The sequence below is a fragment of the Astyanax mexicanus genome, chromosome 14 (assembly GCF_023375975.1).
Source record: "Astyanax mexicanus isolate ESR-SI-001 chromosome 14, AstMex3_surface, whole genome shotgun sequence".
In the NCBI taxonomy this organism is placed as follows: domain Eukaryota; kingdom Metazoa; phylum Chordata; class Actinopteri; order Characiformes; family Acestrorhamphidae; genus Astyanax; species Astyanax mexicanus.
In genome coordinates, this window is record NC_064421.1 from 23,305,185 (window position 1) to 23,328,493 (window position 23,309).

The 23,309-nt window shown below is 38.6% G+C and overlaps 1 protein-coding gene across 1 annotated transcript in view; it reads left to right on the forward strand.

Annotated features, from left to right (window-relative positions):
• crim1 (cysteine rich transmembrane BMP regulator 1 (chordin-like)) overlaps window positions 1-21,782 on the forward strand; it is a 164,221-nt gene extending 142,439 nt beyond the window's left edge. The window contains exons 10-17 of the mRNA XM_022662672.2: window positions 2,595-2,716; window positions 4,193-4,405; window positions 5,472-5,687; window positions 11,282-11,503; window positions 11,758-11,946; window positions 15,197-15,310; window positions 15,642-15,829; window positions 16,590-21,782. Coding sequence (XP_022518393.2) covers window positions 2,595-2,716; window positions 4,193-4,405; window positions 5,472-5,687; window positions 11,282-11,503; window positions 11,758-11,946; window positions 15,197-15,310; window positions 15,642-15,829; window positions 16,590-16,766 — 1,441 coding nt within the window. The 3' untranslated portion in view covers window positions 16,767-21,782. The remainder of the gene's footprint in view (window positions 1-2,594; window positions 2,717-4,192; window positions 4,406-5,471; window positions 5,688-11,281; window positions 11,504-11,757; window positions 11,947-15,196; window positions 15,311-15,641; window positions 15,830-16,589) is intronic.
• Window positions 21,783-23,309: the final 1,527 nt, after the last annotated feature.

Consider the following 23,309-nt stretch of genomic DNA (forward strand, 5'->3'; position numbering starts at 1 on the left):
TAGTGCTTAGCAGCTAATGCTAATGGTCCAGCCTTAGTGCTGAAGAAATCTAGGAATCTAGGGTTACTGTAAATATACAAATAAACGGAAGCACTTTGCTCACCCAAATAAACAGTTTTCAGAAGCGAAACCTGTTCAGATTAAAATACAGCGCTCTTTTGACTTTGAAAGCATCACAGTTACATTTACTTAGCTTAGCTTTACTTAACTTATTTAACCTACCCCCCACCTCCACCACCCAGCGGCCAGACCTGCTGAATTGGGAGGGAAATATGCCAATACCCCTGTTCCTTACTAGTGTCGCATAATGCCCTTATAATCTGGTACGCCTTATGTATAAAATTGACTAGAAAATAGATTAATTGATACTGCGCCATATAATCCGGTGCGCCTTATAGTGCAAATCGAAAAATATTTCTTTAAAAAATGTATTATTTAAAACACTTGCCTTCTACATGGAGGAGCACACTAAGCAGCTTGCACAAAAGAAAAAAAATGCTATTTTTTATTATTAAAATAATCATTCACTAACTGTAACACTGTAATTAAGGTGAAATATTTTATAACATTAATCACAATATTGGTTAATCTTAAGTTCTCCCTGCACTGCCACCAAAGCTAAACATATATATTTTTAATATGATCAATATGATTCTGAAATCATTGTTATGATATCAAAGAATTCTAGTTTGCCAGATCAAAGCTATCACACGGTGAGTTTTGTTTAGGTATCACAGTGTAAAAATATGACTTCCTCTGTCTTTGTCATCAGTGTGTCGTCATCAGCATCTCTGCTCCCCCTGTCAATTCCGCCGACGTGTGTGAGCGCCGGCATCTAAGATTCTAATTTTAGATATCTATTTATGCTCCCTCAAAGTGATGGCCATTGTTCAAGCCTGCACAGCGGCAGTGCGTGAATAATGCATGAAGAGACGTGCCGTCTACCTATTCCTGCAAAGTCTATTGATATTCCCCGGCAGTGAAATCACACCTGATAGCCCCTTATCACCAAACGGAATGCACATTGCACATGGCTGCTTCTCACAGCTATTATTCATGAGATAAGAGGAAGGATGGGCAGGGTGTGTGTGTGTTTGTGTGGAGTGCAGCAGTGGATCCAGCTTGTGGACTGCAGGCCGGAGAAAGGTGCCCGGGTGGAGCGAGCGTTTGATACGTCTCTTTAGTTATAGTCATTTTTAATGTGCCATCTGCTGACATGCCTACATATAAGGTCATCAAAGACAGCGAGTTTCATCCTCCACGCCCTCTCCCTCCTCTTCTCTTTCACTCTCTTTCTCTCGCTTTCCCTTTTTCTGTCTTGTGTTAACTGATGACATTGGGCTGTGTCTTCAGCACCTGCTGTGTTACGCAGGCACAATATAAATGCATCAATATAATGTATACATACATAAGCAATGACAAAGACAAAGAGGTTAAAGCAGTTTAGTAGAAAGTCGCATGTGATTTAGAACTTGACCACATCCTGACTCATTAAGCAGATAAAAAAAAACAATCTTAATTTTAATGCACCGACTCACTGTTATTTTACACATTTTTAAATGATAGAAAAATATAAAATAGTGAAATATCATACTGTAGATGGAATTACACAGTTGCAAAAAAAGTTTCTTCAGACCAGCTGGACTTTTAAAAGCAGATTTGAATGATCTAGGCATTCCCTTATTCCTGAGGCACACCATTATGCTACATTGGGTGGTTATATATACAGCTCTGGAAAAAAATTAAGGAACCAGTTCAGTTTCTAAATCATTTTCTCTGAATGTGCTATTTATAGGTACATGTTTGAGTAAAATGAACATTGTGGTTTTATTCTATAAACTACGGAGAGCATTTCTCCCAAATTCCAAATAAAAACATTGTAATTTAGAGCATTTATTTGCAGAAAATGTGAAATGGCTGAAATACCTAAAAAGATACAGAGCTTTAAGACCTCAAACCCTGTTTTTAATTAGAGTTTTCATGCATCTTGGCATGTTCTCCTCCACCAGTCTTACACACTGCTTTTGGATAACGTTATGCCACTCCTGGTGCAAAAATTCCAGCAGTTCAGCTTGGTTTGATGGCTTGTGATCATCCATCTTCCTCTTGATTATATTCCAGAGGTTTTCAATTTGGTAAAATCAAAGAAACTCATCATTTTTAAATAGTCTCTTATTTTTTTCTAGAGCTGTATATGAATATAAAATAACAAGTATTGAAAGATTGAAGCTGTGAAAGTTCAAGTTCAGACATTTAACAGTCCTCAAGCCAGAGTGTCACATGTATACATTATACATCAAGGAATACATCATAGAAGACACTACCACCCACAGTAGACAGTGCAGTGGTGCAATGATTGTGACTGGCACCATCTAGCTAGAATTGTCTACACGAACAGAAAAGCAACTCTGGCAGAAACACAGAAGACCCCGCAAACATACCCCGCTGGTCAGAGCAGTGTTCTTTAGCTTCCATAGGACATGGAAAAAGTCATGGGACTCAATAAATTCTTGTACAGAGACATAATCCACCTAACTGCTCAGATAAATCATTTCAAAGCACTCTAATGCTCCCTCATTTCTTTCCTCTGCCAGCAAAAACAAGCACGGCTGTGACACCTGTCGCTGTAAGAAGTGCCCCGAGCTGCCATGTGACAAGCCGTGTCCAATGGGCTTCCAGCAGGACGAGCTGGGCTGCCTGATATGCCAGTGTCGAGGTAAGCTTGCATGCTTTTGTTGGTGCTCACTTTTGGAACTGAAACTAAACCTGTTGAATGTTAATTATTCCAGCACTTCATTTAAATGCTTGCAATTACAGGTTCACACAGCTCAGTGAATTCTACAATTCACGTCTGAGAATATGCAAATTCTCATAAACAATAAACAAATGCCCATTTACTTTTTGGCTGCATAGGTAGACACACATTCTCATAGCTTAGAGGGCTTTTCTGTAGAAAATGTTTTGAAGTAAAAAAAAATAAAAGTGTTTTTCTGAAAGGTGCCGAGAACAGGTCTACTCCAGTTTAATTACAGCCCGGCTCTTGTAAAAGCAACTTGAGGACGGCTTGAGCCAGCCCATATTAATGGAAGACGGTTGTTCTTTGTGCTGCGCTGTATGACGCAAGTCGCAAACACAAATAACGACTCGGGCTCGGCTTCCAAATCAGTCCTGCGAGATTTATGTAAGCTTGTAAGAATCCAATAAAATGAGCATTACGAGAACCTTGTAATGTCCAATTTTCATTGTCCAGAGGATAGTAGCGGCCTTGTGCAGGCCCAGCGCTCTTTTATTGAGATGTCATGGCTGCATAGCTTTGATCGGAGGCGGATGCTGCAGATGCTGCAGTGAGTATCACTGAGTAAACTGTTTATTGTTTGGAGAGCTGAAATCAAAGAAAGATCAGGTTTTATACTATCTTAGTCTGGTCATATATATATATTTATATTTCTCTCTCTCTCTCTTTCTCTCTCTCCAAATCCTCCTGTTGCGCGCAGAGGCCAGCTTCATCCTCTCTTGTGTTATCATGTACCTTGTGTTCTCATTTGATTTGCCCTAAATAATGGATTTCCGCAAGTGAAATATTCATGAGGAGCGCCGAGCCAGGATCTGATTAACGAAAAGCAAAGAATATCTTTTTTCCTTTTTCCGCCTCTTTTTTTTGGAAGTCTAACCCTCTTTGAATTTCTGAAACAGTGCATATCTCGCAGGCAGGATTTTAATCAAGGTGAGTTCTCTCAGCAGTATTGATCTGGGCTTGGCTGGCCGCTGGCGCTGTTATGAAGAAGCACTGAGAGGAGAGGCTGTTGGCAGAAACAGTGAGATTAGAGGGAGTGAGGCGGGACGGGGAATTGTGGGTGTAAGGCGTTTATTACGCATTGTGTTTATTACACACTGTTGGCAGTAGCGCCTCACTGATGAGGTCAAGTAGCAGGAATTTAAATATGAATACAGCTGGCAGAAGCAGCTTGCAGTTGCGGTTGTTGAGAAGTGAAGGAGTTGGTCAGTAAAAGCTCCATTTCAATTAGAACGAATGACTTTAGTGTTGAACAAAGACATTCAGAGATGTTTGAACTGTGCCCTATTTGAAGTACTCTCATTAGTGACTCATAAAACATTGTTTGCTCAACGAGCTCTCTTTCTATGTGTGTGTGTGTGTGTGTGTGTGTGTGTGTGTGTGGTTTTGTGCTTTTAGACCAGAGCTCCTCTTCTGTGGGCCCTTCGGTTAAGCTGGGATCGTGCCTCTCTATGGATGGACGCAGACATGAGAATGGTCAGAGTTGGCACGACGGCTGCAGGGAGTGTTTTTGTCATGCCGGTCGAGAGATGTGTGCACTTATATCCTGCCCAGTGCCTTCCTGTGACAACCCCAGCATCCGCGCCGGCCAGTGCTGCCCCACCTGTCCAGGTTCTACAACTTGTTTTCACTTTCATTTATAGCTTGTTCTGTTTTCTGATTCTACATATCAAAAAAAAAAATTTAAAATTTAAATTTAAATCATTTTAGAGCATTTCTATTGGTCCATTCGTCATGAAATTCTGGTAGCTACACATATATATATTAAAAAGTGAAAAACAACACAGATGTGATCTGTTAACTACTCAGCTAGCTAGATAGATAACTACCATTACTTCGCTTGCATAAGTGAACTTGCTTCATAAGTGAAGTTCAGGGCAGGTATGTACAGTATATTTACTTTATATAAATAGCCTATTGTTTGGCACAGATTTGGTTTGAATTTGTTTGTGGGGTGCGTTATTTTTTGGGCTACTTTTAAAAATTACCGCAACCGCCAAAAAAATGTACCCATAAAATTGATTTTCCTCGATTACAACAATAAGCCCCAAGAGAAGAGGAGATAAAGAGAGAGAGAGAGAGAGAGAGAGAGAGAGAGAGAGAGAGAGAGAGAGAGAGAGAGAGAGAGAGAGAGGGAGATAAATCACAATGTGACCAGAAATCACAAAGGGATGAAAAAAGATATTAAAGAGGAGAAAAGAGAGTTTAGGAGGGGCAAGAAGAGAAAGGAGGAAATAAAAGTATTTTTTTTTTTGCTAATTATGTAACTATTAAATGTTCTTGACTGGGATATAAAACTGTTTTAGAAGAACTAATAAAACACGTTAAAACAATAAAACATAACAATATTATTAATGACTTTAAGCTAAATACCAATGCTGATAATAAATCCCTTCTAAACAAAACACTCTTAGTTGTTTTGCCATTTGCTTTAAACGTGTGACTGACATACAGTATATTTTTGGCTAGTTTAAGCTTCTGAAGGGCGGGTTTTAGACTGACTTTGGGCTGGATAGTTTTGTTGGACCTGGCAACCCTGCTGTAAGCTAAATGGTGTGCGTGACAGCAGCAGTGTACTATTCTCTCACGTACAACAGTGGAACAATGTACATTGTGTGCTTGTAGTCATATGGAATGCTGTAAAACTCTAAAATGCTCATCTCTCTCTCTTGTCCAGACGAGTCCAGCTCTCACAAGCCGGAGCTGAGTGAAGCGTCTGTGTGCTTGGCACCGGGTGGGGAGTATTTTGTGGAGGGCGAGACGTGGAACATCGACTCCTGCACGCAGTGCACCTGCCACGTCGGCCGCGTGCTCTGCGAGACCGAGGTGTGTCCGCCTCTGCTCTGCCAGAGCCCTATCAGAACGCAGGACTCCTGCTGCCCACACTGCCCAGGTGAGATGATCTGTTACTCCTGGCTCCTCTCCAGCCACGTACTGTATGTATTATTAAAAGCACAGCTGTTTCATATTCTAGTGCTATTTTGGTTATTTTTAGAGGGCAGCCGGAGAGAATACTGCTTCCGCCCTAGGCATGGCTGCGAGGCTTCCCTGCTCCACCGTAAGGCTTTTTAGAAGCTTGTTAGATGGGCACCAAGACCAGAGCAAGGTCAGGGAAGTTCTAATAGCCAGATTTAGTCACAGTTACCAGTGAAAAGGGCAAAAGCACAGAGGCTCAGTGCAGCTTGTTGACAGCCGGCAGCGTGGTTGTTTTGTTCGGACACATTTGGCATGAAGAAAACTTTGCAGGAAGACTTGTGAGACATTTGTGCATAATGCATAAGAGCAGTGGGGCTACTTATGAATAGTGCATGGAGGAAGGAGGTACGGAAGTACACGGTACGCCCACAGAGTGTCAGAGACTGTACAGTACTATAGGAGGGCAAGAATCCTGCGTTACGTTTCAACAGAGCCAGAGAACGCGAGAACCGACTCATTTACACCGAGCGAGCCGCCACTGGTGGACACGTCCTCTCTCACGCTGAGATAAGCCCGCAGTCTCCAGCTGGAGTGGGAGAATGGAGACACCTGGGGAGGTTGATGTGCTTTGTTGGAGGGGCCCATGAATATTGATGTGCCTGAGTCAGGGCCGTGCAGCCAGGTGGAGCGTGAGGAAGCAGCCTTGTGGAAGCTGAAGGAGGAAGGGTCACGACTTTGTTTCAGAAAATACACTCGCGCTCACTCCAGCGCTAACGGCTTCTACAGCCGCTGTTTCTGTGTTTGCACTGTCATTTGGGTGGCAAACTGAGAGGCAGAACTGTGGGTGGTTTGTCATTGTGTGAAAGGCTGACTGCTGAACTGGAAACACTGTTCAGGTTTAATTCCAAACCATTGGGCCTCATTTATGAAGAGTTTTAGAGTAGAGTAAAAGTTTATCTAAGATTACCTTTCATCAGCTGCCTGATAGAATTTAGTAAACTTTAACTGATCCTAGATTAGCATTCTTACTATGAGAAGTCTTTAGTATTTTTTGCCTTGTAGGTTAATATTAAATCATTCAGTCTATTAAGAAAACATATAAAATTATTTAGTAAACAAAAAAAGTGTTAAACGAAGCAGAATTTGTTTTATATTTTAGATTCTTCAAAGTAGCACCTCTTGCCTAGATACAGACAGCTTTGCACATATTGGCTGGATTTTCTCAGTCAGTTTTATGAGGTAGAGTCTTCTGAAAAGCCTTTCAGTTAACAGCTGTGCTGAACTTGTCAAGAGTTAATTGCTTAAATTTCTTGCCTCTTAATGTGTTTGAGAGCATCAGTTGTGAAGTTGTGAAGAGGTAGAGTTGGTATACAGTGAATAGCCCTATTTAAGTTATGTTATAATTCATATTATGACGAGAAAAACTCAACTAAGTAAAGAAAAAAAAATACTTAAGGAATGAAGATCAGTCAATCTGAAAACTTTCAAGAACTTTGAAAGTATCCACAAGTGCAATCGCAAAGACCATCAAAAATGTTATGATGAAACTGGCTCTCATCAGGACCGCCTTATGAAAGGAAGACCAAGATTCAGTTACCAGCCTCACGTGTCTACACGTTTGACTGGTACGGTATACAGTTCTAAAATGAACCTAAAATCTGTGAAAAAAGTGGCCCAATGGACGCATTTTTTTGTTTTGATGCCAATAGCAGTTTCAACCATTTATTCTTATATGTTAAAGATATAAGGAATGTTGTTACTGCTGGGATTCTAAATGTATAGACATTAATAAGGAGTTTGCAGTTTTTACAGTAGGTAAGCAGAGAGTCCACAACTTTTATGCACTGTATGACTCTGTGCAAAATTTTGCAATCTGCCTTTACAAACATTAGTGACATTAGTGAAAGAATGGGAGATTGTAGAGAGCTCACTGAATTCTAGTGGGGTGGTATAAAAGGATGCCGCTGTTGCAACAGGTCAACGGTTCAATTCCTTTCCTTTTAGATATTCCACAATCAGCTGTAGGGGGTATTTTTTGAAAGCGTAAGTGTTTATGGAGTCAGATACCTCGTGGCTGAGTTGCTGTGGATCCTAAACACTTAACGCTTTTCAATAATACCCCCCACAGCAAATACAACAGTAGCATTATATGACTGTACCACATCTTCAGCTAGAATTCAGAGAGCTCCTCAGAATCACCCATTCTTTCACTGATGCTTTTAAAGACAAACTGCAGAATGTCTCTGTGCTTGATTTTATACATCTTTGCCCACCTGTGGGACTGATTAAAACACCTCAATTCAAGGTAATTTTGTAAAGTACAGCTCTGGAAAAAAAATAAGAGACCACTTAAAAATGATGAGTTTCTTTGATTTTACCAAATTGAAAACCTCTATATAATCAAGAGGAAGATGGATGATCACAAGCCATCAAACCAAACTTAACTGCTTGAATTTTTGCACCAGGAGTTGCATAAAGTTATCCAAAAGCAGTGTGCAAGACTGGTGGAGCAGAACATGCCAAGATGCATGAAACATGTGATTAAAAGAACTCTTAAAACTTTTTTTTTAGATAGATAGATAGATAGATAGATAGATAGATAGATAGATAGATAGATAGATAGATAGATAGATAGATAGATAGATAGATAGATAGATAGATAGATAGATAGATAGATAGATAGATAGATAGATAGATAGATAGATAGATAGATAGATAGATAGATAGATAGATAGATAGATAGATAGATAGATAGATAGATAGATAGATAGATAGATAGATAGATAGATAGATAGATAGATAGATAGATAGATAGATAGATAGATAGATAGATAGATAGATAGATAGATAGATAGATAGATAGATAGATAGATAGATAGATAGATAGATAGATAGATAGATAGATAGATAGATAGATAGATAGATAGATAGATAGATAGATAGATAGATAGATAGATAGATAGATAGATAGATAGATAGATAGATAGATAGATAGATAGATAGATAGATAGATAGATAGATAGATAGATAGATAGATAGATAGATAGATAGATAGATAGATAGATAGATAGATAGATAGATAGATAGATAGATAGATAGATAGATAGATAGATAGATAGATAGATAGATAGATAGATAGATAGATAGATAGATAGATAGATAGATAGATAGATAGATAGATAGATAGATAGATAGATAGATAGATAGATAGATAGATAGATAGATAGATAGATAGATAGATAGATAGATAGATAGATAGATAGATAGATAGATAGATAGATAGATAGATAGATAGATAGATAGATAGATAGATAGATAGATAGATAGATAGATAGATAGATAGATAGATAGATAGATAGATAGATAGATAGATAGATAGATAGATAGATAGATAGATAGATAGATAGATAGATAGATAGATAGATAGATAGATAGATAGATAGATAGATAGATAGATAGATAGATAGATAGATAGATAGATAGATAGATAGATAGATAGATAGATAGATAGATAGATAGATAGATAGATAGATAGATAGATAGATAGATAGATAGATAGATAGATAGATAGATAGATAGATACTTTATTGATCCCCGGGGGGAAATTCTTTTATTTGAGGTCTGAAAGCTCTGCATCTTTTTGTTATTTCAGCCATTTTTTTAAATGCTCTAAATGATTGTCCATAGGTTATAGAATAAAACAATAATGTTTAATTCAAACATATATCTATAAACTGATTCAGAAACTGAAGTGCTCTCTTCACCAAACCATCTTTGGTGTTCCTTTCAGTTTTTCTGAATCTTTTACACTATTCATGTCAATATTAGAATTATAACACATCAAGCTAATTTAAGAAATATATTCTGAGACATTTTGGTCATACTGTCCAGTCCTACTCTCTACATTTTCTCTTTGACAGCCTTTCTCCACACCCACTGTTAAGTTTTCTTTTTCTCCCCTCTCCTCTTTCTGTCAATTTTACTTTGCATCCTATTGGGAGTGACCTTGAGGGTGAGGACGGTGTTTTGTCAGTTAGGAATTATTATTGGTAGTTCTAGACCAGCCGTAAATCTTTGAAGGTTAACAGCACCCATTTCTGGCACGAATCAGCTGCATTTTAAAGGCCACTCAGTGCATGCAGCCAGTGGGTTCCACGGGATTGAACCTTCTAATGTGATTGCGCCAAACTGCTTTACTTTGTATTACAGATATTTGGAAGCAATCTTTACTTTCCAGTGAAATATAAACAATAAGAAAAGTTTTAAAGTAAAAACTTTAAAATGTGTGCACAGCCCTCTTCTTACTTTTGGAGAAGCCATTACTTTGCTGATTTAGATGTATGCTTTGAGAAGTTGTTGTGATAAAAAGTGAAATTCCTCTTCGTCTTCAGCTTTCTAGCAGGCAACTGCAGAATGTTTTGCCCCAAACCATTTTTTCATAACTCATTCTGCTTAATTAAATCCCCAGTTTAACAACTAAAGCTTTAGTGAAGGACAAATGACCAAAACATGATCCTACCACCACCATGCTTCACTGAAATGTTGTGTCCTGTGGGTACAATACAATATTATTTCTGCATCAACCATACCTTTTGAAATTTTGGACAAAATTAGTTTTGCCAGAAAGTAACACGTTTTCACATGGTTTTAGGAAGCTTCATGTACCTTTTAGATTTTTTTTTACGTTTACATTTGGCCTCAAACATTGTGTAGCTCCTTCAATTTTGTTATAGGTCATTTTTGACAATTTTTTGTCTTCTCTCATTTTTAAATGCATTATCTGTTCTTGGTAAGGACATGATTGTTACAAATTTTGTTGCTAGTAGTTGCCAGTATGTTCCATCTTATATCTAATGCTTTGAGAATTTATTTGTATCCTAATATACAGTGTAACATTACAGATAGAAAAATACTATGGTGTATATTTGGCTTATTATTAAGGGAAAACTAAAAATATGATACAAAACTTTCATATTAGGCCTTGTGCCTATGACCGCAGCACAGCAGTGCCGATATTACACGGTATAGCACTGCGCATTTATTTGCAAGATTTTGACTTAAAAAGGACGAGAAAATAGGATCTGTATGGTTATAAAAACTCCACGATTTAAAATAGTTCCGTTGTTGCTCTGTTTGTGGTTGTGTTGTTTGGCTTGTAAGTGCTGCATCATTGCTAGGTTACCTGTATATGGTAGAGTAATACATGGAGAACTTTGGTTACAGTGCATTACCGGCTGATAGCGGCACTCATAGAACGTCTCTCAGCCAATCACATGCAGGGTCGGAACTAACTGTGGTAAAATACACAGTATATTACTTTCCTAAAATCAATAATCCTTTCCATGTTTAGCTTGTTTATGACATTGCATAGGCTGTTTTTCTTACGGATATATAAAACATGCTAAATTTTTCTTCACTTTATGAGAGCATTTAAAATTATTTAAAAAAATACATTTTCTGTCAGTGTTTTTTAAAGTTGAAACAATGTGGCAGCTGAGGAATAGGCCACTTACTGTATATAATTTGTTGGACTCCTCTGCCCATCCTAACTGAGTCTATCTTGTCTTTCAGATGAGCCGGTCACCCCTCCGGCCCCCAGCAACGTCAGCATGCCCAGCTACTGCCGCAACGAGGAGGGCGACATCTTCCTGGTGGCCGAGTCCTGGAAGCCCAACGTCTGCTCCAGCTGTGTGTGTTTGGACGGAGTAATCAGCTGCTTCTCTGAATCCTGCCCTCCGGTCAACTGCGCCCGGCCTGTCCTCCGGAAGGGCCAGTGCTGCCCCTACTGCTTAGGTACACTTTACCATTCCAGCCATGCGGCGGCATCACCGAGCATTACAGCATGTTCTGTCACCATTCAGCAATATTACAGTACTACCATCTGTATGTCAAACTATAAACATTAAGCTAGAGGCGTAACAAAGAGGGAGATGGAGCTGTTATTGCTTGGCTAAGTCGTGTTCAGCCGGCTTCGGCCGGGTTGTACGTGGGCGTCCTGTGTGCCAACACTTAACATCTGTTTCTCCTACCGTCCTTCTCCCGGCTAGATGCCACGCCAAGGGCCGTGTGCCACTTCAACGGCAAGACCTACGTGGACGAGGAGCGCTGGGACATCGACAGCTGCACGCACTGCTACTGCCTGCAGGGTCAGACGCTCTGCTCCACCGTCAGCTGCCCTGCCCTGCCCTGCAGCCAACCCATCACAGTGGAGGGCAGCTGCTGCTCCATGTGCCCAGGTCAGCTTCCATTCACACCACACTGCAGGGTTCATCTGGAAACCTGTGACTCTTGGGTTCTACACTATAGGCCAAATGTCTGTAAGCAGCCAGGGCAGCCCTAATTAGTAAAGTGAAATACACTGACATGCCACGTGCCATGGAACAGAAACTAGTTTGTTCTATTTTACCCTGTCTATTTTTTTTTTTATATATAACTTTATTTCTATTTTTTTTCCATTTTCACCCCAATTTACAAGGCCAATTACCTACTACAACCCACTCATTAGGACTCCCCCTATCACTAGTGATGCCTCCTCCGATACATGTGAGGTCAGACACTGCCTCTTTTTGAACTGCTGCCGGTGTAGCATCACAGAGCGCTCGGAAGAAAACGCAGCGACTCGGTTCCGAATACATCAGCTCACAGACGCCTTGTGCTGATCGACATCACCCTTTGTAGTGATATGGGGAGAGAGTGCCATCTACCCACCCCCAGAGAGAGCAAGGCCAACTGTGCTCTCTCAGGGCTCCGGCAGCCGATGGCAAACTACATGATTTGAACCGGCTACCTCCTGATCAAAGTACCCTGTCTTTTTTAACCTGAATTTTTTTATTGGCCTTTGAGACCTTATCTAGATCTCTAATGTTCCTGTTAACTGCAATTTCTTCATTATATTTCAAACTGAGGAAATGGCAACCTAAAAAAGTATATTTTGCTATCTTCTTATAGCAAATATATCTACATATATGTTTATACGATATATAAATACTATATTTTCATTTCCAGGCTGCTAGGCAGCTGCTTAAAAGAACCCATGGCTGTTTTTATGGCAGTGTTACAAAAGTCTGGGTATGCAAATTTATATCACCTATTTATATTTATATCACGACTTTTCCTAACAATGACTGTGATCAAGCCAAAACCCAAACAGGCTGATTAACTTCTGAGACCTTGATCATAGATCTGAGTGCTCAGATCTCCTAGGTTTTCCACATTTTTTCAAGGAGCTCCTTTCCTTATTTTTTTTTTACTGTAAATCATACAAAACCAAAATAATACACTAATATTGGATGTTACAAAAAATGATGAAATAATAACTAAAAAGTGTGTTTCATCTTTAACTTTGTGCCTTTTGAAGATCAGTTGGGTACCAGTTTCAAATAGAACTCTTTAATAAAGTATTTATAAATCGTTTATAAAAGAGTTTATGATATGTTATGTTATTGATATAAACCATTTATAAGCAGTTGCAAACCATAAATAGTGATTATTTATTTATACTTTAAAACCTCAACTGATTATAAATGTTTCTTAAAGTACTTATAATCTAATGAATAACCATTAATAATCTCCTTTATAAAGCCTTTATAAACTAGTCTTATTTTAAAGTGGTACCATAATTTGCTTAACAGCTTACATTAACAGTATTTTTAAACAGAAGTGCCCGTGCCACTGTATATCAGAAATATCTATATATTTGAAGTTATTTTATAAAAAATAAATAATTAAATAAATGCCCTATAGTTATACCTCACACGTTGCTCAGGTTACCATCTTTGTGCGATTTAAATCCCAAAAAATTGTGCATTTTCCTTTTTTGTGGAAATAATTTGGTTTCCTATTATATATATAGAATATCACCATATCTCCTAATTTTATAAAGATCTTATAAAGAGAGAGTTTTTTACTCATATCACCCAGTGCTAATCTTTATTTTAGGGCATCTCGAGTCAATCTTTTCAGATTTTCTTAAGAAACCTAAACCTTTGAGTGCTGAAGCACTGATGCTTTAGGTAGGCTTAGAGCAGATCACACATTGTGCTTCACACTGAGAGAGGTGGTGTGGGTCGCCCTGGCTCAATCAATGCCCTGCAGCTGCACTCTTTTCAGTCAGTTCTTTGAGTCACTCATTTCTCTCTCTCTCTCTCTATCTCTCTCTCTCTTTTTCTCTCTCTCTCTTGCTCTGTCGTTCATTCTTTCACCCTCTCATAAAGTAGTGTTTACTCTAATTGAGTGGGGCTTTACAGAACGTGAGCTCATTAAGATGAATCATTTAAAGGGATTCAGATGTGTCTGGACGGGGGGCCTAAATTAGCTCCCTGTGCGTTTGGGAGATAAAACCATTGATCATGGCCCTCTTTATTGCAATGTCACTAGCAGCCAGATCAATGGGGAGCTGAAGAGAGGCGCTGCATGCTCCCAGAGTGTGCCCTGCTTGGTGTGTGGACACACACACACAGGCACACACACACACACACACACACACACTTGGTGGCTTTCTCGCTTCTCTTTGAAACTGGCACTGTGCTTTTAATATGCGGCCCTGCTTTCTTCCAGGCTTTAAGCTTGCAATCTACTCCAAACCAATTAATGAAATGAAGGGAAGGAACATGAGACATGAGTCTTTTGCAGCTCTTTTGTACTGATATTGTGTTAGGCTTGTTTTCACCTACTGTACCTGTGGTGCTCATAAAAGTCCTTTTTCTTTTATGTGCCCCTAACCTAACAAACACAGTTAGCAGCTAGTGCCAACACAAGAAAGCCTTACCTGGAGAAAAAGCCAGGTTCATTTAAACAGGGAATGATACTGTAAGATAAAAAAGGAAAGAGAGTCCTCTGAAAGAGATTTGAGATTGATTTACACCAGGATTACAAAATTGACACGAGTGGCGCTGCCATTATTATCAGGAGATCGCCAGTTCGAATCCTGTTCATGAAGCCTGCCATCAGCTGCCGGAGCCCTGAGAGAGCACAATTGGACTTGCTTTTTGGATGGGTAGATGGCGCTCTCCCTCACATCATTCCAAAGGGTGATGTCACTGCGCACAAGGCATCTGTGAGCTGGTGTATCGGAACCAAGTCACTGCAATTTCCTCCGAGCGCACTGTGATGCTACTCGGCTGGCTTTACATGTACTGGAGGAGGCATGTGCTAGTCTTAACCCTCCTGGTGTTTGAGCATTTTTAGTAATAGGGCGAGTCCTAATGAGTGGGTTGGGCAATTGGCCTTGTAAATTGGAGAGAAAATGGGATAAAAATTAGAAATAAAAAATTTCCAAGATTTTTTTGAGGTAAAGTTAACATGAGCTCCATAAAAGCCAATTAATACTTCTGCATCATACCTACACTGCAGCCTACCCATACCCTACACATAGCCACGCACCCAGATGAAACTAATAAAATAAGCTAATTTTATTTATTTTAGTTGGTCAATAAAGTTTCTGGAAATTAGAAGTAAAATCATGCTTCTTTTTTTTTTGTTTAACAGAGATCGCCCCCACTAATGTTCCCATAGAGAAGACAGACCAACATGGAGACAGACTGAGGCATCGGCCGGCCTGGCCTACACACAGCGAGAATGACATAATGCCCCAGTTCAGAGGTCAGAGCTCAGCACACCTCTTATAACTTCTGTTATCCTGGAGCCGAAGAGATGTGCCATTACTTTAGCTTAAGATTAATATGCCAATATTTAACAAAGATTATTTCTATTATTTATTTCTGCTGCTCAACATTACTACTGCATGATTGTGTATTTATCAGATTTTGTTCATAGATAAATGTGTGTAGATTTATTTACAAGAGCACTAATTTCATCAGACTACTTAACATTTTCTGGCATGTTCTGCTTAGAAATGTCTCATAAAAACCGACAAGATAATGTTTTTTTTAACACAGCTGTAAGCATGCTAATCGATGTGTGATCGCTGCAGGTGATTTCGGCAGCCTGCAGATGCCATATCTGGATGGGAAGACACCATTGCCCAGTGAGGATCCCAGTCTTCACTGGGCCTGGGTGGCTCTGCCCATCCTCATGATGGTGCTCACTATCGCCACCCTGCTGCTGATCAATCAGAGAAAGCAGTGGATCCCAGTGCCTTGCTATCACACTCCCACTAAGGTAGGTTTATGATACATTAAATATACACTGATTGGCTCTGATTACTAATTTTGATAACTAATTTTGCTAATTAATTTAGATTAAATCAGTTCATCCAGTTCATCCTGTTAAATCCAATAAGTTGACTAAACTCAAAACCTTTGTTGTAACCGATTACCTAATACATTTTAAATTAATGTAATATAATTTTTAAGTACAGTGAACTTAAAAAATACATATACACATATATAATTAAAATTAAGATTTTCCTGAACTTATATATTTTATTTACTCTACTGTATACTACATTGGTTTTAGTTAGAATTACATAATTAATATAATTTCCACAACTTAACCAGAATACAAAATGTATGATAGTATATACATTTTTAATTATTTATATCAGTTAATAATAATTCTACTTGAATGTGATGGTCAGGTAAATAGAAACTGTAGATTTGTACTTTTTTATTTTTTATTTTATTCTTTTGTTTAATACTCATAGAACAGTAGCTGAAGTAAGAAAACAGTAAAGAATGAACAGTATTGAAAGCACAGCCAACACAGATCCAACTCAAAGATCTCAGTTTGAATGTATTTGTGCCCACAAATGTTCAGCTAACTCAAAATTGTTGAGTAATGTTTAGAAATATTTTTTTTTTGTAAAACAGACTTAATTTATTTGAGTTCAAACAACTTCTGGGTTTACAGTGTAAGCTTTGATCACAAAGTAACTTTGTATATCTGTGTATTTATATGTGTGTGTCTCTGTTTGAAACAGCCCACGTGTCTGAATAACCAGCTGGTGTATGTGGACTGCCAGAAGGGCACAAAAGTTCAGGTGAACAGCTCTCAGCGCATGCTCCGCATCGCAGACCCCGACTCGCGCTACAGCGGCTACTACAGCATGCCCAAACACAACAACCTGCAAGCGGACAACTTCTACCAGACTGCGTGAGCGAGCGGGACCCAGAGCGAGTGTAAGAGGAAGAGAGAGAGAAAGAGAGAGAGAGAACGAGAGAAAGAATGACACCAGGGCCTGCTGCCAAAATCAAGAGAGCACATAAATCCAACTGCTACAGACTACAGACAGTGATGGACACGGACAAGAGGACATAGTGGAGGCCCTGGTAAAGAAAGAAGAACAATCATAACAATATCCATGTTAACAGAACGTCACTCCGAAACGTGCGCAGGTAAACTGACGGTCTCCTCCGGGACGGGATAACCACACCATGCCGGAATCTGCGGGGAGTGTATTTATTTGAACCGGAGAAGCTGAACGCTTCCCCAGAAATATTTTTGTGCATTAGAGAATGTGTGTTTGTGTGTTTGCGTACGTATGTGTGAGAGAGTGAGAGAGCGTGTGAGATCGGAGGTTTATGAGATCAAAAAATGTACGTATTTGGGAATAGGACAGACTGGGTTGTTGTTTTTTTGTTTGTTTGTTTGTTAGTTTTTTTTTCCAAAAGTGATATTTTTTGTGCATTCCTGCTTTATTTCTTTTTTTATTTTATTTTTTTGGAAAAGTCAAAAAAACTTTTTGATGAAAAGATAGAGAGAGAGACACTAGAAACTCTTGATTTAAGTGTGAACGCTGAACCAAAGCTTCTCTGGTGGGAGAGCCCCCCGGGGTTGGATGGAGGTCGAAAAGGGCAGAAGAAAAGAAAAGAAAAGCAAAGAGTCGAGGCCTGACGAGTTCTGACCCTGTCCTCCTGTTCTGCCCCGTCCCCGCGTTCCGGTTTGGCTGTTATATTTGCCCCTGCGGAAGACGAACTGCGGTCACTCTGTTTGTAGTACTTCTGCTTAGATGTATGAGCATTTTGCCCCTTTTCACATAACAATCATCAGCTTCTTCTTTTGTTTTTGCGAGGGAGTGCAGACGGACTCTTTCTCACGCTCCGAGCAACGGTATATTTTGCGACAAAAGGGTTGTTGCGTGGTATAAAAAAGATTAAGATATAAAAGGTAGTTATACTGGGTTTTAATGAATCTATGCTACACAAGTGCTGCTTTTTTGTTGCTTTGATTCTCTTAAGCCTTGTTTTCTAGGGGTTGAACTATAATATGAGTATTAATTCCATCCTCTAGATAACAATGATGCAAGGAAATGTAGAATCAGAGAAGATGATCAAACGACTTTTGCTAAGGGGTTTTGAGATGCAAAACACTCTTTAATGATTTTTTTTTCTCTCTTGTTTTTACTGATTATGAACCTGCCTCTTCCTCTGGAAGCTTCGGAATGTTATTGAAGCACCTTTGTTCTCTGTTTTTCCTCGCTTGGAAAAAAGAAAAAAAGCAGTCTACTTCAACAATTGGCTTCACACAAAACCTACACACACACACACACACACATTATAGGAACATTTATGTACATAATAATGCTACGACAAAAAAGACCTGAACTGTTGTGTGAGTATATACGTATGTGTGTATGTTTGTGTTAGCATGTATGTACGTGTGTGCACACAAACGCACATGCATGCACACATTTACTTTGCTTCACCTGTAAAGTTCTCTGTTTCATTTTCCTATTGAATGTATTTATGATTGAGATAAAAAAAAAAAAAGATTTTTATGGAAAATCGATGATGATGATGATGACAGGCATTCCATTGCCTTGCTTGTTTGAAAGTAAGTCAAGAGAAAGACAGGCAGAAAGAAAAAGACGAACATCTCATTCTATAGTTATTTGTTTTATTTCGGTAAAATATTTTTGTTGGTTCATTTTGACTTTTCTCTGGCCCTTGGCTGGAAGGTCTGCTCTTCAGCTGAGTTTCGTATCTTCTGATTCTGGTGTGTGGCTCTCTGTTGTTGTCTGACAGTTTCCCTGCGTTTCAGTTCTGTTTTTACCTGCTCTCTCTATCTGTTGGTCTTGGTGCTGAGTAAAGAGGAGGATAGCTACTATATTATTAGGGATGCACCAGGTAGGGGATTGTATCCTTAAGTCAATACCTGCAGTTTTTTATGATGCATATCTGCAGATGTTGATACATAAACATTAATACAAATATAAACTGGGACTTACATGCACACCAGAATTACACCAAAAAAATCTATTTATGTTTTTTTATTAAGCAAATAAAAAGCAGATTTCTTCAGCAAATTTAAAAGTTATCTTCTAGACACACTGCTCTATCATATTGTCTTAAGTATTTGTCAAATCATTAAAAGACTGTGAGCTTATTCCTAGCCAGTGCCAATGCTTAATGAAATATACAGCTCTGAAAAAAAATAAGAAACCACCTAAAATTATGAGTTTCTTTCATTTTACCAAATTGAAAAACTTTGTAATATTATTAAGAGGAAGATGGATGATCCAAAGTCATCATACCAAGCTGAACTGCTTGTATTTTTGCATCAGGAATGGCATAAATTATCAACAAAATATAACAAATATAACAAAAGCAGTGTGTAAGACTGGTGGGGGAGAACATGCCAAGATGCATGAAAACTGTGATTAAAAACCAGGGTTATTCCACCAAATATTGATTTCTGAACTCTTAAATCCTTATGAATATGAACTTGTTTTCTTTGCATTGTTTGAGATCTGAAGTCTCTGCATCTTTTTTGTTATTTCAGCCATTTCTCACAAACAACTATGTTCATTTTACTCAAACATACACCTATAAATGGCAAAATCAGAGAAACTGATTCAGAAACTGAAGTGGTTTCTTAGTTTTTTCAAGAGCTGTGTGATATATTGCTTTTAAATATCAGACAAATCTGATCATTGCCCAATCAAGCTATATAAACTTGAATCTCAGTTTTTCAATTTCACATTTTGACATACCATATATATTGTATAAGTCTAAGGTGTTGATTTAAGGTTTTTCCATCTCTAGTTAAATTCCTGTTTTATAGGTTTGTGCTTTTCAAAAATATTTATGTATTACAAAATTTGCATAGCTCACCGATTACCTCACAAAAATACCTTATATAACTCCCAGTTTACACAGTTGTCAATATTAGTACACAAGTTGCCAAGTTGGAAAAATCATCTAATATGAATAACATTTTTAGACAAAACAAAATCTTTCTTCTCTTAGCCCTCATTCATGAAACACAAGCAGAACCAACTAAATTGCATGTCAGTTACTTGTATAACATTTTGTTAATTAATGCCCACATTCAAAAAAATGTGAATAAATGAAAGAAATGATAATAAATAATACTCACATCAAATAAGGTTACACCCATCAACCAAAGAAAGCTTTTTCTCCTATTTAAACTGAATTTAACCGGAGGTCAGTCTGGTTTCATGAATGAGGCTGCTTGTGTGCACTTCATAGTTGTAAGGGGAAGCAGAAGAGGGTGTGGTAATAGTAGGACTGAAACGCAGGCTAGTTGCTGGTAGTTGCTCCGTTGTTCTCGGTCACGGGTCCCTGGCAGGCTTCTGAACTACTGGAACCTCGGCAGACATAAGCTGTTGAAGAGAGGGGGGGTGGGGAGGGGAGGGGCTGTACACTAGTGATAGTTTGTCTTGGTTGTACCTTAAATCTCTTGTCTGATAATGTTTGTAGAATTATACATTTTGGCACTTTTATATAGAGAAATACGTAACCTTTGTGTTTGTCTTTCTTTTTCTTTACTTCTCTTTTGTTTTCTAAAAAAAAAATCCTTTTCATAGAAAAAGTTGCCCTTTTTGTTTTTCCTAAGAACCTTGTGGGACCCTGTGCAGAGCAGTGGCTGTTCACCTGTTCCAAACCTAATTCAGGATGGTAGAGTTATAAAAGCATGACTATAAAGTTTATTTCCTCTTTACGATTAGATCAGATCCCCAGCAGGTGTGAGCAAGGTGTTGTTGTTGTTTTGTCTAGGTGGCCAGATGTGCAAAAAGTGAACATTTCACTATTATTGAGACTCAAAGAGCAATCAGTGCTTCAGTTTTGTGAGTAAGTAACTCTGCACCATGCAGAAAGGCCAACAAGGCCAACAGAGAAGTTGACTCGCAGTCACGGCAGGTCGCAAAGTATTACTGAGAGACGCAGTAAACAAACAGCGTAATGGAACGCTGGGAAGGATTGTTTTGTAGAATAAACTGCCTCTACAAAGCAGCTACGACAGACTTTAGTGAGTTTAGTGCATGCATAATTAATGGGGAGCACGTCTAATGGATGAGCGACTCCCTTTCAAGTTGGAATGTACCATCATCGCGCATGACAAAGCAACGTCCTCCCCTGTTCAGCTCTTCTGAGCAGGTTTTAGCTTTTATCTGTTGATGTTAAAGTGAGGAAAGCCACTGATTGCCTCCGCTTAAGGCGGATCTGCACATCCGAAAGGGTCTCGCAGGGTGAACGCTCTTATTTTTTAGTGCATTCTCCAAGTATTGTTGTAAATACTTGAGTGTCACTTGCCAAAACAGAATTAAAAAAAAGACAAAAAAGGTTGGAAAGAGAAAAAAATGAAAAGATTTAATTTATTGTTTTTAATTACCTTAATAATTTATTGATGAGCAAAGCAATTGAGTGTATAGGAGTTTCAAACAAAGACAGCTGAAATCATGCAGCACGTTTTGTTGTTTTGGTCTCTTCACAACGGTTCAGAGATGCAGTCCATGCTTGTCTCATCCACACGTCGGCTGTTCTTTTCCTCCCCTACTTTTTTGTTCCGGAACATTGCTGTTTCCATGTTGGGAATAAGCTAGGGGGCGTGTCCTGCGTTCCGGTGAGTAACACTTAATGAACTCTGAGAACTTTTCTCCTAACCTCCCTTTCTTCTCCTCACTCAGTCTATCAACAGGAAATGAAAAAGAAAAATCATAGAACCCATCTGAGTTTGTGTACTACTGGTGTTTTTATGCTTGTGTAAAAAAAGCAAGAGTTGTGGATATTGGTGGTGATGTTGCAGATTTCTAACGAGGGTAGATGAAGATTTGACTCAGAATTCCCGTAGCACAGCAGATCTTTTTTTCAATTTTCATGTATTATTTTGTTTGTTTCTTTGCAGCACAATAAATACTTTTTAAACAGTTCATTCTCTGTTGCTGGTTTGTTCATTTGGATTTACACTCACTGTTATCTTCCTCCTTTTCCTCTTCTCAGGGGGCTTTCACACATTTCATGTTTGGTACATCCTTTCAGAATTTTCAGTTTGGGTCCGAACTAAAGTAGCAAGTGTTAAAAGGGCTGCAAACCTTCGTACAGAACTAAAGACCAAAATTTGCTCAGGCTAAAAGAGGTGGTCTAGGTCTGGATCAACTGAATGAGGGTCTGGTTTGTCTGCAGGATGGTTGTCGCTGCCATTAAATCTAAGGGTAGCATTTCCCCTTTGCATCTCATGATTATTTGTCTGAATGCAAGCCCTGTGAAATTTCCTGTTAAAGGAAAGTCTAAATTCAATTTTTATATGTAAATTACAATTCATACTATATATATATATTTTTTATTCACTAATTCCTGTTGAGATACTTTTATAATTCAGTTGGCTGTCTGTTGAAACCCTAAGTAGTGGACAGGGCTAGAAGCTGTTGGGAGCAGAAAGAGAGAGAGAGATGCTTTCAATATTGCTTTATAGAAACTGTATATCAAATTAAAATGCTTTATACAAGCCAAAAATATCATAGAACATCAATCAAACTGTTTGTAGCTGCGCTGTTTGGCTTGTAAGCGCTGCATCATTGGAAGCTGGTTACAGTGCATTACCTGCTGATAATGGCACTCATAGAACGCCTCTTAGCCTCTCATCACATTGCAGGGTCAGAAATAACTGTGGTATAATTTATCATAATTCAGGTTCCTGTCATTAATATATCGTTTTTACAGTCATTTTAGAATATTTTACAGCTCTCTGTTCATTCTAGATATTTTTCACTTCTCTAAAACACACTTTATACATATTTTAATATTATCTATTTATATTCTGGTCCCAAATGGCATTTACTTTACTGAAAACACACATCCACACACTGTTAAAAGGTAGACACATTGGATGGGTGTACACCTACCCAAGTATGACCAATTAAAATTCTTGACTCGTGTTGTAAACCTGACTCGGTCACACAGATTTCTCCTTTGAAACTTGTGAAGAATGTGACCCGTTCTCTCTGGGGAAGCTAAACAGGTGCTTGTTCAGTCCCTCGTCATCTCAAGTCTTGACTACTGCAATTCCCTGCTGGCTGATCTTCCTTTGTGTGCCATCAGGCCTCTGTAACTAATCCAAAATATAGTCTTCAGTCTTTCCAGGTTCATCCCTATCATCCTTTACTGCATTGTCTTCACTGGCTTCCTCTATCTGTCTACAACATATTCAAACACAGACTCAGATTTAACCTCTCAAGACCCGAACTCTTGCATGGCATGCATTTTTTTTATTTCTCTTTGCTATTTGGGCTACTTGGCACCTGATTAGTGTAAAAAAAAGGATTATCTTTTTACATGATGTAGTTTCTGAGAAAAATTATGTTCACATATGAGGACTTTAGTTTTATATTCTGACACACGATAAAGTTGCAATTAGTTATGATGTGTAAAATATTTATTTTGTCCCTGGCAGCATTTTT